We start from the raw sequence: 14,949 nt of genomic DNA on the forward strand, positions 1-14,949 counted from the left end.
GTAGCTGGCGCAACAGTTGCTGGTGATACTCCTGGCGGCACTTCCGGCGCCGCTGGTTCTGGTCCTGCTCCTGCTAGTGCTGAGTCTCCCCTTATTGGGATTACCAAGGAGCAGGAAACCGTATTGCGCGCCGAACTGGCGGCGTCGAGACCTCCCTCGCCTCCTCCTGCACGCAGCCCTCCCCGCGAGGCTGGTTTGGAGCCTTCCAGGTCGCAGGAGAAGAGGCTTGTTGAAGAGGACGAGGAGGACGAGGAGGTTCAAGTTGAAGACTCCTTGGGAGACCGCGCCAGCCCTGCGATGCCGCAAGTGTTCGCAGCGCAGACCTCTGGTGGGGCTGGCGCTGACTTTCCTGCTTCATCCCCGCAGGTATGTATTGATTTGTTGGTCCGCTGCGCGTATCTCCATATAAGTATGTTTTATGACTTAGAACTTTTCTTGTGTTTTGCAGGAAGGTGTCCACGTTTACCGCCCGAGATGGAAGATTAATGAAGAGAGTTCCTTTCAATCCATGGGCGTATGCGAGGACTTCTGGGCTCATGCCGTGCCTCCTACTGAAAGGAGGTATCAGGAGGAGCGCACCCGCGCGGACTTGCTGAACGACCATGTTTTCGCTGGGTCGGCTTTCTTCGCTGCTTCCCAAGAGCTTCGTCGTGATTATGTTAAAGTACGCGACGCTCTTGTGGAAGCCCAGCGAGAGGCTAAGGTGGCCGCCTGGAACCTGTCTGATGCTCGCGCGCGAGCTGAGAAACTCCAGGCGGAGCTCAGTGAAAACAGAGCAAGTGCCAACACCGCATACATCAAGCGCGGGCATGAGCTCCAAGCTGCGCGGGAGAAGCAGCAGTTGGCGGAGGCCGAAGTTGCCAAGTACGCGCGCAGAGTGCGTGTCTTGGAACAGCAGGCCGAGGCGCGTGACCAAGCTATCATCCAGAGTATCACTGAGAAATCATCACTGGAGAGCGAGGTTGCGCGCCTGAAAAGGGATTTGGCGGCCGCGCAGGCCGATAGAGATGAGGCCTTGGCCACGGCGGCGTCTAGCCAGGAAGCACTTGGTGCTGCGCAGGCGGAGAAAGAAAAAATTTTGGCGGCAGCAGCGTCTGATAAGGAGGAACTAAAAAAGGCTAAGGAAACTGTTGAGTTATTAAACTCTCAGGTTCCTGCCCTCGAGACGTCTGTTGCTGGCCTCGCGCAGGATCGCCAATGGCTGGTGTCACAGGGCATGGCTCGCTGCGCTTTGGCGATGAAATATTCCGCCGAGTTTCAAGCCCTTGTGATGGACTGCAATGCCGCCGCGCGTTTGGTGGGCCGAGCTGAAGGGTTTACGGATGGGTATGAGTATGGCATGTTGAGGAAGAACCCATCCGAGTACCCTTACAAGAGCGATGCGGCCTGCGCGGACATGGCCGCGGTGGGGGAAAAGTATATGAATACTCCCATCCCCATCCTTATGCAGGTACCTTGATCTTAATGAGTTTTACTTTACTAACTTTTCTAAGTGTTTTGTACTCATTACTTTTCTAATGATTTACAGATAGCTGCGCTTGCTGACCAGCCCGACCTCAGCGCGCTAAAGAAGTTGCTTGATGATTGCGAGAGGGCTGGTGGCGATGATGGTGGCGCAGGGGATGTTGCCCCTGCCAGCGGCGCTGGCGCGGCGAAAGAATCTGCTCGTGACACCGTTGTGATCGAAGACTCCAATGAGGAGGAAGAACTTGACTATGGTCAGTTCGGGGATGAGGAGCAGACCGCGCCAGATGCTGCGGGAGATGATGAGGGTGATGAAGCGGCTGACGTCGACGTGGAGACTTGAGAAGCCCTTCATCAAATTTTGTATATTTATTTTTTATACTTGTAATTTGTAACTCATCATACTTGTAAATTTCGATCCAATGGAATGAAACTTGTTCTCTCCTTTTCATATCTTGCGCATTTCCATTCATCTCTTCATGTTTGGTTGTATAGATATAAGATATGCTTGCACGTTAAAATAAGAACAAGGTTGTATGGAAATTATTCACTTAACCTCTGTTCTATTTTGTTTGTGGTTCTCGCAGTATCTTGCTCATGCTGACATGCGCGCTAACTTTTCGTTATTTTCTTTTTCGCGCGTCGTTGTCGCGCGGTATGGAAGTATGAGTTTAGCCATTACATGTCAGCTTGTGTTTCTCAGATATCCACTATGATTCCGCGCGCGGCCTCGACCTGAGACCTTAACATGATATGGCATGTACTCTGCCTTAGTTGTGTTTAAGGATTTTTATGATCAGGCTGCGCGGGATGTAAGATGGATGTTTGTGAGTGTTTTGAGCTAAGGCTCTTTGTTTTGGGCTAAGGCCCTGACGTTTTTAGAGTTAAGACTCATTAACGTGTTTGAGCTAAGGCTCGTAAGTTTGGGCTAAGGCCCTGACGTTTTAGAGTTAAGACTCGTTAACGCGTTTGAGCCAAGGCCCGCGCATGTATGTTTTACTTCGCTTTATTTTGTTTTGAAGTCAATATAGTGTTGTCATATTGTTCCAATTTAATAAAGGAAGTGTGAAACATGTATGCAAAGGTAATAGAACAAATATTGAAAGATAGCGCGACAAATATTGAAAGATAGCGCGAATCATCATTCATGATGGCTTAAAAGCCTTGATTACAAATTTGAACTTTTACATGAAGCATTTTCTAAGTTGTGCCACGTTCCACGAGCGCGGTATCTTTTTTCCATTCAAATCTTTTAAAGCGTACGCGCCTTTCCCCAAATCTTCTGAAATTTGATAAGGTCCCTCCCAATTGGGGGACATTTTTCCTGGGGGTATTGCGCGACTAGCTTCATTGTTTCGAAGGACAAAATCATTTTTCTTGAAGTGGCATTATTTAACGCGCTGATTATAATATTTTTCCAGCTTTTTCTTGTATCTGGCTTCATTAATGATAGCCGCTTCTCTGCGCCCTTCAAGCAAGTTAAGGTCCAATCTTCTTTCGCGCTCGTTATCAGTTTTGCTCATCATGAGTACCCTATGGGATGGGCATCCAATTTCTGCTGGGATCATAGCCTCTGTCCCATAGGTTAGGCTGAACGGGGATTCGCCATTGCTAGTTTTGCTTAATGTCCTGTGCGCCCACAGGACATTAGGTAACTCTTCGACCCAAGAATGGGATTCTCCCTCCAACCTTTTCTTCAGCCCATTTAGCAAACTTTGATTCGCGCGCTCCACTTGACCATTCCCCTGAGGGTGGTAGACGGATGTGAAGATTTGGTTGATGTGCAATTCTCTGAGCCAGCTTGATATCTTCCTGTCAGTGAATTGTTTGCCATTGTCGCTCACAATTTCCATGGGAAGGCCAAAACGGCAAATGATGTGGCTCCAGATAAATTGCTTCATCGCCTCAGCTGTGATTTTTGCTAGTGGCTTGGCCTCAACCCATTTTGTGAAATAGTCTATCGCCACTACCAAAAATTTCACTCGCCCTTGCGCTTGCGGCAGGGGCCCTACAATATCAATGGCCCATTTGTGGAAAGGCCATGCGGAGGTGACTGGAATCAAGTTGTTCTTTGGACGCATGGTGTTTGGCGCGTAGCTCTGACATGCCTTGCATTTTTGGATTTCTTTTAGCGCATCCAAGTACATGCCTGGCCAATAGTAGCCTGAGCTCATCGCCTTGGCAACCACCATGCGCGGGCCAGCGTGAATTCCACAGATTCCTTCATGAATCTCCCTAATCACATAGGTTGCTTCTTCAGCATCCAGGCACTTCATGAGCGGTCCAAGATAAGAGCGCCGATATAATGTACCATCAAGTAATTCATAGTTCTGTGCCTTGTGTCTTATCTTTCTCGCCTGTGCGCGATCGTCCGGTAACTTCCCCTTCATCAGGAATTCTGTTATTGGAGTTATCCAGGATGAAGGGGTTGTATGAATTACAAGGACCGATTGCGTTTGCACTGACGGGCTGCTCATTACCTCCACCCTGACATCTTTGCCAAAGTGATCAAAATTAGTTGATGCCATTTTACTCAACGCGTCAGCGGACTTGTTTTCGCTGCGCGAGATGTGTATGATTCTGAAGAAGTCAAACTGCTCAACGAGCTTTTTTGCCTGCTCTAGATACAGAGGCATTGTGTTCTCCTTGGCGTCATATAGGCCGTTGACCTGAGCAGCTACCAAGTAAGAATCAACATGCGCCTCTAGTCTTTTAACCCCAAACTTGCGCGCGATGCGCAGACCAGCCAGCAGGGCTTCATACTCAGCCTCATTGTTGGTACTCTTGAAGTCCAACCTGATAGCATAAGTATATTCACGATTATCAGGGTCCATCAGTTTGAGGCCTGCGCCGGACCCTTCGCTGTTGGAGGCTCCATCAGTGAATAGCCTCCAAACATCTTCTTCATCATTTGCTCGCGGAGGATCTACCTCGCGCTGAGCTTCTTCAATCTTTCCGTCTGGGATTTCCGTGATGAAATCCGCCAAAACTTGACCCTTTATCGCTGGACGGGGCTTATAAGTGATCGTGTGTTCACCTAATTCCAGCGCCCACTTTGTCAGCCTTCCGGAGAGCGCGGGGCGTCGCAAGACTTGCTGGATGTTGTAACCAGTCAGAACTTCAATAGGATGACCATTGAAGTATCTATGGAGCTTGCGCGACGCGTGTGTTAGTGACAAAACTAACTTTTCCATTATGGAATAGCGCGTCTCAGGGTCTGTGAGCACCCGACTCACATAGTATATCGGCGTTTGTATCCCCTTGCGATCCACCAATAATACTGCGCCGATCGCGCGGTCTCCAGCTGACAGGTACAATGTAAGGGTCTCGCCAGGAAGTGGAGCTGTGAGCGCTGGCAATTTAATGAGACATTCTTTTATCTCAGTGAAAGCTTGCTCAGCCTCAGGCGTCCACTTGAATTGGCTCTTCTTCAAACAGTTCCTCAAGGTGTTAACGAATGGAGTAGATTTGCTGGCGTGGTTCGCTAGGAACCTGTTGATTGACACCAATCTACCATTCAGCTTCTGAACCTCTTTCATGGTGGATGGTGAAGGCATGTCAAGGATGGCTTCCACCTTTTCAGGGTTCACCTTGAAACCATCCTTAGTGACCATTACACCAAGAAATTTCCCCTCTTCTGCGCCGAAAGTACATTTGCTCGGGTTGAGCTTCATGTTAACCTCCGTTAGGCGCTGAAGAGTTTCCTCGATGTCTTTGAGCATTTGTCTCTCCTCCCTGCTCTTGATCACCAAATCATCGACGTAGACTTCTAGATTTCTTCCGATTTGTTCACTGAAAACCGAATCCATAAGTCTCTGATAGGTTGCGCCCGCATTTTTTAAACCAAAGGGCATTTTTGTGTAACAAAAAACACCCTTGTCGGTTCTGAAGGCCGTCTTGTCTTCATCCTGTGGTGCCATTTGAATCTGGTGATAGCCTTTGTAGGCATCCAGGAAACATTTGAGCTTGAATGGCGCCACGGAGTCCACCTTTGCGTCGATGTTTGGGAGGGGGTAACAATCTTTCGGACATGCTTTGTTGAGGTCCTTGAAGTCAATACACATTCTCCATGACCCGTTGCTTTTCTTTACCATCACAGGATTGGCTACCCATGTCTGGTATCGAATTGGGCGGATGATGTTTGCGCGCAACAGGTCCTCCACTTGCTCATTCATGGCCTTCGCCTTTTCATCCCCCATGATTCTCTTTTTCTGTGCAATTGGCTCCACCGACTTAAACGTGTTAAGAGAATGTTGCGCCAAGTCTCGCGGGACCCCCGTCATATCGGAGTGTTGCCACGCGAAAACCGACGTGTATTTTGTAAGCAACTTTTTCATTCTCAATCTCGTTTCGTCTGAAATGGTAGCGCCAATTGTGACCGTTTGATCTGGGAATTTTGGGTTTAAAATCCACTTCTCTGGCGCATTGTCAGCCATTGTAAGTTTCATTCTCCCTTCCCGCGGCGTGCTTGTCACTGCGCACAAATGATCGCGGTAAACAAATGCTACGCCTGTTGGTGTAGGGATCCCCAATGCGCCATGCGCTGGCGACGGTACAGCATTAAATTGGGCAATCGTTCCCCTACCCAGGATCATATTGTGGCATGACGTGGTGGGCAAGACCAAGAAGTTGACAACTTCGGCTCGCTTGTGCTCATCATCCCCCATAGTTAGTTCAAACTGAATCTGGCCTAGGGGATGTATGATTTCATTTGAGACACCACAGATTGGTGCGTTCACAATTTCGAGCCGCGCTTGGTCTGCCGGGTCTAACTTTCTGAAACACTGCTCATACATAATGTCAGATTCGCTTCCAGTGTCCACCAGGACCTTTGACACTTCGTAATGAGCAATGTGTGTGGTAATGACGAGAGGACTGCTTATTGAAGGGCCTCCCCTGATTCTTGGGAAGATGACTTGCTGCTCGCGCCAATCTCCGTGGATTTGCGCGCTTCTCTTTCTTGACGTCTGCCCTTGTCGTCCCCCCTCAGCCACACAGATTCTTTTGTACTTCTTGCTGGCAGAGGCTCCCTCCGGTTGCTCATCTTCTATTCTTTGGTTTTTTACCAAGTGAGCCAGCCTGCCCGACTTTACATCCTTCTCGATCGCATCCTTTAAATGATGGCATGCGTCGGTGTTGTGGCCCGGGGACCTGTGAAATTCACAATATTTGCCACTGTTTTGCGGTCCCTTGTAGTGTAGTTGTTTGGGGGGCTTGAATTGGACATTCTCAGTACTTAACACCTGTGAAGGTGTTTTAGTGAGGGGCGTCCATATTCTTGGCAAAGGTCTGCTAGGATCTCTGCCGCCCTCCCTCTTGTCACCCTCCCCGCGATTACGAACTTCTTTTTGGGGCTGTGGTGAGGTTGGTTGCGCTTGTTTTTCCGCGGAAGAAAAACTTGTTGGCTGCAACCTGGACCATACAGAGTTCTGTTTGGCCCTCTTATCTTTGCTGCGCGGTGATTCTGCCTGATGCGCTCTTTCTCTTGCCCTATCTTGGGCAATCTGTTTCTCATTTCTCGCGAAAACTCGCGATGCCTCCATTAACTTGGCCCACGTGGTGGGCATACCATCTTTGCTTACAAGAGCCCGGCGGAGTTGGTCACTGCGCGCGCCTTGTATAAAGGCCACGCGCAGGAGCTGCTCAGTTATGCCCCCGATTGCCAGGGATTCCTGATTGAAACGAGTGATGTAATCTTCAATCGTTTCATCATTCCTGCGTATGCAGTGCATGATGTCATCAGGATCGCGCGTGTGCCTGCGCTGCTGTACGAAGTGGGCTTGGAACTTTTCTAATAGTTCCTCGAACCCATCAATTTGCCCTGTCGGCAAGCTCTCGAACCATACCCGCGCTGCGCCCGTGAGGCAGCGAGCAAACATATGACACCATGTTGGCATCGTCCAGCTCTCTAGGTTTCCCGTGTTATAGAAACCTTGCAAAAAGTCATCTGGATCTGTTGTGCCATCATATTTGCCCAGACCACTTGGCATCTTTGTCTTGTGCTGGATGGGAGCCTGCGCGATGCGCGCAGTAAACTTTGAGTGTTTTACCAGGATGGCTGGTCTATAGGGCGTGGTTACGTCCACTTGCCCTCTGATCGGTGGGCTGTACGGCATGTGCAGATCCAGATCTGCTCTGGCTCCAGGCGCCATGTTCACAGGCGCGCGAAGCTGTGAGCCTCCTGCATGAGTATCCCGTGTCTTCCTCATGCTATGCACTTCTTCATCACTGAACTCAGTGTGTGCAGTGTGAACAGAATGTCCCTCTTCCGGCGCGCGCGGCCTCTTTGTAGTCTGCTTATCAAAAGCTTGCCTTTGTGCTTGGTCGGCTAGCTTCTTCTGCTTGACCATGTCGTTGTACTTTTCAATCAGACGCCGCTGCTCGTTTATGAGCCATTCATTCGGATCATTTGCTTCATCTTCTGGACCCATTGGTCCTTTCAGCTTCGCGCCGGCCATATTTTGTAACGTGTGATCGTCTGGAGGAGTTTCAGTCTGGCCGTGAGGGGTTGTGACGAAGGGACGGTTGCTGGTGGTACGCGTAGAATCACGCGGAACCCTCAGAACCTGCTGTCCGTCGTTAACACCCTCACGTTCAATATCCTCCAGAGCTTGATCAACGTTACGAACTCCAGAAACCATGGTGATTGATTTTTTTTTTTGTAAATCTGGATGAGATCTGATTGCCGTTTGTAACAGTGGATGACGCCAATGAAGAAACGTGGATCTACTCACTGGTAGCAGATCTACTTTCCTCGGGTATGATTAAACTGTTTTCACCGATGGTTCCTTTGAATCCGTGTTCTTCCACCTACAAAATGAACAGCGCCGTTACTTACCCCTCAGAAAGGGACAGAGGGGTCCTCTTTGGGGTAACCCTCCGGCGTGAGAATCAGTATCTTTGTGGAGAAGATAATAAAGTGTGAGTCAGTGAAATCTCAAGAGTATTGCTGAATCGCTGAATACTCTTGATTGTGTGACTGTGTGTTTTCTGTAACTGACTGCGAGTGAATATAATTCAATATGATTGAATGTGATATCACTACTTGTAACTGTCAATGATTGAGTGTGAATGAATGTGTCATCAAAGTGGAGTTGATGCTGTATTTATAGTGCTAGGGTTTCCACTGGCTGGGCTCAGCCTCGTTGGCCTCCTCCAATCGCACTGCGCCACGTGTCCTCTGGGACACCTGGCGCTTTCTCGTTGGTTGTAATCATGTGGTAGCACATGTGTCATGCTGAGTTGTCGACCTTTCATTTGGCAGCTGTCAACATCAGCATATTCTTACTCCTTAAAAAGATGCCTTCTAGAAGAGTGTCTGACGTGCACAATCAAGGTTGCCCTGATCCTGATTTGGATAAGGACGAGGTTGATTATGTGTACGTGTGATATGCGCCCATCCTGAGAATGCGCGAAGTCTTCTTTTTATTCTCACGCGCAGATATTTCATGCGCAGGTGTGATATGCACGAGCGTGTGATATGCGCTGCGCGCTGGTGCGCCACGCGCATATGTGACGCGCGAGCATATGTGATGTGCAAGAGCATGCGATATGCGCCGCGCGCATATGTGATGCGCGAGCATATGATGCCTGAGCATGTTTTGTATGCGCGATGCGCCTGGGTTTTGGCTTTGTGCCTTCATAATGTCTTTATCTTGTGGGTTGACCCGCCTTGCTTGGTGTTGAGGCGGGTACATACCTCTTCAAGACCCACATAAAAGAAATATACTATGAACGTATAAGAGTTTCTGATTTGGAAATTAACTTAATGATATTTATTAATAAAAGAGTGAATCTAAATAAGTATCAATAAATAACTTTGAATTAAAAGTAAATATTTTTTAAACTTTAGTTATCAAACTCATAAAAAAAGAGATTGATAGGATTAATGAAGCATAAAAGCTACAAATATAATATGATTTAAGAGTTCTTTTTAAATTTTAATTATTTAATAATTATTTAAATTTACTCGTAGAAAGATAACTAAAAATATATTATATGTTTGTGTGTTATTTAAATATTATTTTGCTTCAAACATACAAAAAATAAAAAAAAAACAAGAAAAAGAAAGAGAGGAACGGGAAGACCCTGTACAGTCAACTCATCCAAAATGAATACTAGAACCAGAAGAAATACATTTTTATATTGTATTTGTATTTATAGCAATTAGAGTTGTTATTGTTGCTAAAGAAGTCAAGTTTATTTTTTATTATTGTAGATTAAGTTCATATGCAATGAACTTGAACATTATTTGAAACTAATATTAATATATATTATATGGAGGTCAATGGGTTAACGTTATCGTTTGTAACTAATACTATAAACACATTATTTCAGAGGAACCAACTAATTAAATAAATTATTCCCATCTTAATTAGTAATTATTTTACATACAATCTCAAGTCATAAGGAGTGAAGTGTCTATGTGTTTAAATTTAAGGGCGCATACATACTACGTGAGAATGTCTAATTTCTTTTTTTTTTTAATAAAGATGTACAATAATTTTATTAACTTCAGAATTAAAAGTTATCTACTCGTCAACTATTGTTAAGAGTTTACTGTATTTTTATATGAATCAATATTTCATTATTTAAAGTACGTGATTACATAGCTTATAATTTCTAGTTTATTTTATTATTTAATTAGTTCATTTGGGAAACTATTACAAATATTATTTAGCAATGATCGGCAATAACTTGTATAACATTTTCACTTTTATACATCTATGGTTGCTTAAAAAATTCACAACTCGCTCTAAAAATATTGGCTTAGAAAAAGCTTTTAAAATGAGCCAAGCCGAGACGTCTCTGGCTCTGTTTAACTCAACTTGTTTACAACCCATCTTCTGCCAAATAGAATCCAAGCGTTTAAAACTGTAAATACATGTGTTATGTATCTCAATTAAGGATGACAAACAAACTTATGCAAATGACACATGTAATTAACTTTTCATTTCTTTAATCTAGCTTTTAATTAAACTATCCAAAATATAAAAACACATAAGCATGTATCCCATTTTAGTTTCACAACTAAAAAGACATATTGAAAAATAATAAAAAAATAAGTTTCTATTTTTTTATGCACCCTACCATAATCAAAACTTCAAACATATTGTACATAGTGGGTGAGCATGAACCAGTCTTAAGTCTTAACCGTAACACCCATGAGACCCGTTAAACCCAAACCATCATACCCTCTTAAGATACAACATCGTCGGTCCCTAAGTCCTACAAACACCAAAAAAATAGGGTCCGGATCAGGTATGGGTTTACAAGAATGACTTAGAACATGCACAAGTCTGTTCCGATACTAATAAATGGTTCTAGAACCTAAACTCAGTATTAACAATATGGCCGGTTCCCTGGTAAATATATATATAGTCTTAGTGTTTTACCATTAACCAGGTCCGGATCAGTTTTGGTGGCATGGGTAATAAACATGAAGCATACTCAAGGGGTCCTTTGTGTAATAAACTTATAAAAATGAAGAAATTACACATCTCAAGAATCAAGATGAAGACATATAAATTAGGCAAGATCTTTGTTATCCTTCGAACTAGGAAGTTTTTGTTTTGGCCTTTTCTTCCTTAAAGACATACCCCCACCTACCCCCACCCCCCCCCCACCCCCACCCCCTAAAAATTTGCATCTTTCTGACTGATCCCTTTAATAGGTCGATAATTTTAGCTTTGTTTTCTCATGGAATAACAGCTTTTTTCTAGTCCTTTCATTTTACACATTTGCTTTATCTTTCTTTAACCTTTAACCTACTTGAATATATAACCAAAGCTAGCCTCCATCACCTAAAAACACTTAGAAACCCTTCATATGTTTGGTTTTGGACAAACACAAAATATTAAACCACAGCTTTAGCTTTTTCTGATCAAACAAACATCACAAATTACTTTCCCAAAGCACTTATTATTATTTTCAAGTGGGGTTTGTTTGCAATCTTTGTCTAGTGGAAGGAGAACAAGACCTTTGCTTTCTTGCAGAGTTTAGTAGCAGAAGTAGAAAGACTAGTGTTGTTCATAGATCTCTCTAGATCTTTCTGTGCTAATGGCTACAACACAGAAAGATTCAACTGTTGTTACAAATGTTATCAAGAATCTTTGTTCTTCTTATGGATGGTCTTATGGGGTTTTCTGGAGCTTTGACCAGTCAAATTCCATGTATAACTCATTACTTCTCTTTCTCTCTCTCTCTCTCTCTCTCTCTCTCTCTCTCATGTACACACGCATAGATTGATAGATATATACAATATAGATGTATATACATGCACATACATATATATATGTTTGTGTGAGTTAACTGTTAACCATTCATCCAAAGATCATAGTTTCATCATTTATGTAAATTTTCTTGTTTTTTTTAATTAATTATTTTTTAGGGGGGGGGGGGGGGGGGGGGGTTGTTAGCATCATGACATAATGTGGTTGAACATGGTGAATCCATACATTAATTCTAATAAGTGAATATTGCTCAACTTAACTGTTAATAAATTCACTTTTTTTCAAATTAATTTTACTTTTTGAATTGATTTCATTAAATAAATTTGTATATTCTCTAATAATAGTGTTAATTATATATTTAAACTTATCTTTATATATTTTCTTTGGTTTTGTTACCAGATTGTTGACTATACAAGATGCTTACTTTGAAGACCACATAAAAGGTCTAATTGATGATTTACTTTTACAATCACCTATTTTTGGAGGAGGGTAAGCTCATTTTCTTTAATCTTTGTGTAAAACAACAATAATAATATTAATACTTTCTTTAAATTTTTATAAGGTTAATTGGACAAGCTGCTTTAACTAAAAAGCACCTATGGATAACCTCAAAAGATAATTACATGGGACAAAATTCGTCAGGATCAATCTGGGATATGTTTCAGGTATTTAATTTGTTCGTCTATTTAATCTACGAATGCTTGTTATAAACTTAAAATGTACCTAAATTAACATGTTTTTTTTTTAATTTTCAGGATGATTCGAAAATTTTTCGACAATTTTCTTCGGGTATAGAGGTAATTTTTTTTTATTTAATTTCAACTTAAAGATGGTACCACCATGGTTGCACCTTGTGGGCCTATTTTTGTGATCTTGATTCATGACATAAACTTTTCTTTTACTTTAATCTTGCAGACAATTGCAGCAATCCCTGTGGAACCACAAGGTGTGATACAATTTGGGTCCACTAATATGGTTAGTAAGCAAAGTATAAAAAAATGCACAACTTTTATTTCTATGTTAACTTAGTATGTGTAGATCTAATGAACTGCTTTTGTTGTTGTTGTTCAGATTGTGGAGAATATTGAGTTTATAAATCATACAAAAAGAATCTTTAATGAAATTGTTAATGGAAATGTAAGAAATGTAACAAATGTACCAACAAGTTCATCTTTGATATCGTCAGAAGATCGGTTTTCGGTTAACCAAACTTCTTTTGGTTTTCCACAACAATCTCAATCTATGTTTCTTGATCATAATCAGTCTGATATGTTTGACATGTCAACGGATTTCGGTATCATGGATAACTTTTTCCAAGCAGGCGATTTCGATATCTCTCAATGGTGCCCTCTTGATGAACAAGTCAAACCTTTGACTTTTTCTAGTACAGATGTTGACTTGTTTGGAAATACCGGAGATTCAGGAGATATTATAACACCAGTCATAAATGGAAATGGTTCCGGTTTTGGCTTCGGTTATGATTCATACATATCGGGGTCAAAGTCAACTCAAAGTATCGAAAATGGCGTAAATGACTTGCTTACTCTACCTCCAAAGAAAGGGTTGTTCTCCAATCTTGGGATCAAGGAGCTTTTCGAGGGCGTTTCTGGTACTTCAACATCTTGTGTTGAGGATCAAGGGCTGTCATGTTCGAAAAGAAGGAAAACCGGGAATCCTTTACGGGAAACGGGCTCGTTACAGCCAGTTTTGTATAACAAGAGTTTTGGGCAGAAAAGCGAGCCCATTTTTAAGTCAGAGCCATGGTTGGGTGACGGTTATAGCATGGATGGTTCAAGCACTATATCGCAAGCTAAAAAGCCGGTCGAGCCCACAAAGCCCACTAAGAAAAAGGCCAAACCAGGCACTCGGCCCAGGCCCAAAGACCGACAAATGATCTTGGACCGTATGGCTGAGTTAAGAGAACTCATTCCAAATGGTGCAAAGGTAACATTAAAAAAAGTTAAACACACACAATATTATAAGTTTAAGTATATATAATATATCTATAGTTTTATACTCTTTACTAATTGTTTGATTATACAGATGAGCATCGACTGTTTGTTGGACCGAACGATAAAACATATGCTGTTCTTGCAAAGTGTAACTCAACATGCTGACAGAATCAAACAAGTTGATGAACCAAAGGTGAATAACTGAATACACTTCTTGTCTTTACAAACATCTTAATTTTAAAGTGTCGGTTTTCTTAAAACGATGAATCTTTGCAGCATATTGGTGTCACTCAGAACGAGTATTTAAACGATCCAAGCAATAATAATGTGACATGGGCATGTGAATGGGAAAACCAAACTATGTTTTGTCCATTAAGAGTTGAGAACCTTAGTACTCCAGGACAAATGCTCATAGAGGTAAAACCGTTAAAGTAACACGCATATTATTGATTATGTATGTTTGTGAAGTTGAACGAACTCTAACCGCAAAATGTTGTGGTGTAGATGATCTGTGGAGAACACAGGTTTTTTCTTGAAATAGCAGACGTAATCCGGGGATTTGGTTTAACCATTTTGAAGGGTGTGATGGAAGCACGCGAGGAAAAGATATGGGCTCGGTTTATAGTTGAAGCCGAGGTAAATTTTTGTACCACAATCATTTATAAAATGTTTAAAAATGGGAAATTTTTTGAGTTTTTATATTTTTGTTTCATAGGCAAAAAGACATGTGTCAAGGCTTGAGATATCTGCAGCACTTGTTCAACTTCTACAAACATTGGGATCTAATGAAAACCGTCTTGATAACAAGATTATGCAAACCGGGAACTCTCTACTTAACGGTTTCCATCATTCCGATATGCAACTTCTTGTAAGTTTAGCAGACACAAGATATCGCGTGGACTTGTAACCTTATAACAATATAACATTGTTTATAAGGATACCATGAACATAGATATCCATGATTGGTATTTGGGTTTCTAGTAAGATTTGTTAGTGTCTTTTTAGTTGATTTCTTTTGGCAGTTTTTAGAATTGAAGTGTTGATAGTTTGAAACTAACATGAAGAACAAAGAACCAATATAATTTGTAGGCTGATAGCCACTTTGTGATTAATTGTAACATATGGGCTTTGATTGCTTTTAAATGTTGCCATTGGTTATTTATGATTTTAGTATCAAGTTATATTGGTTAATCTGATTTACTTGTAGACCAAATGAGAAGTCTTGGTACACATTGATACGACTCGGGAGGCGTGGAGCACATGTTTGTTCAATGTTGTTATGACATATGTATCTAAGGTGG

General features: G+C 42.7%; 1 protein-coding gene across 1 annotated transcript; it reads left to right on the forward strand.

Annotated features, from left to right (window-relative positions):
- Window positions 1-11,287: 11,287 nt before the first annotated feature.
- LOC143529501 (transcription factor bHLH157-like) lies at window positions 11,288-14,555 on the forward strand. Its single transcript, XM_077025279.1, has 10 exons — window positions 11,288-11,636; window positions 12,096-12,185; window positions 12,259-12,361; window positions 12,452-12,493; window positions 12,612-12,671; window positions 12,768-13,640; window positions 13,740-13,841; window positions 13,925-14,065; window positions 14,153-14,284; window positions 14,364-14,555. Exons 1-10 carry the CDS (start codon window positions 11,524-11,526, stop codon window positions 14,553-14,555), a joined length of 1,848 nt encoding a protein of 615 aa, XP_076881394.1. The 5' UTR covers window positions 11,288-11,523.
- Window positions 14,556-14,949: the final 394 nt, after the last annotated feature.

The sequence above is a fragment of the Bidens hawaiensis genome, unplaced genomic scaffold, assembly GCF_021521415.1.
Source record: "Bidens hawaiensis isolate Kalapana, Puna unplaced genomic scaffold, B.hawaiensis_p1.1 tig00008566_1, whole genome shotgun sequence".
In the NCBI taxonomy this organism is placed as follows: Eukaryota; Viridiplantae; Streptophyta; class Magnoliopsida; order Asterales; family Asteraceae; genus Bidens; species Bidens hawaiensis.

Excerpts from the sequence above, each read along its gene's own strand:
- LOC143529501 (XM_077025279.1), top strand. The coding sequence starts at position 11,524 with ATGGCTACAACACAGAAAGATTCAACTGTTGTTACAAATGTTATCAAG. Across the intron at positions 11,637-12,095 it reads TTTGACCAGTCAAATTCCAT|ATTGTTGACTATACAAGATG; the intron begins GTATAACTCATT and ends TTTTGTTACCAG. Across the intron at positions 12,186-12,258 it reads TCACCTATTTTTGGAGGAGG|GTTAATTGGACAAGCTGCTT; the intron begins GTAAGCTCATTT and ends AATTTTTATAAG.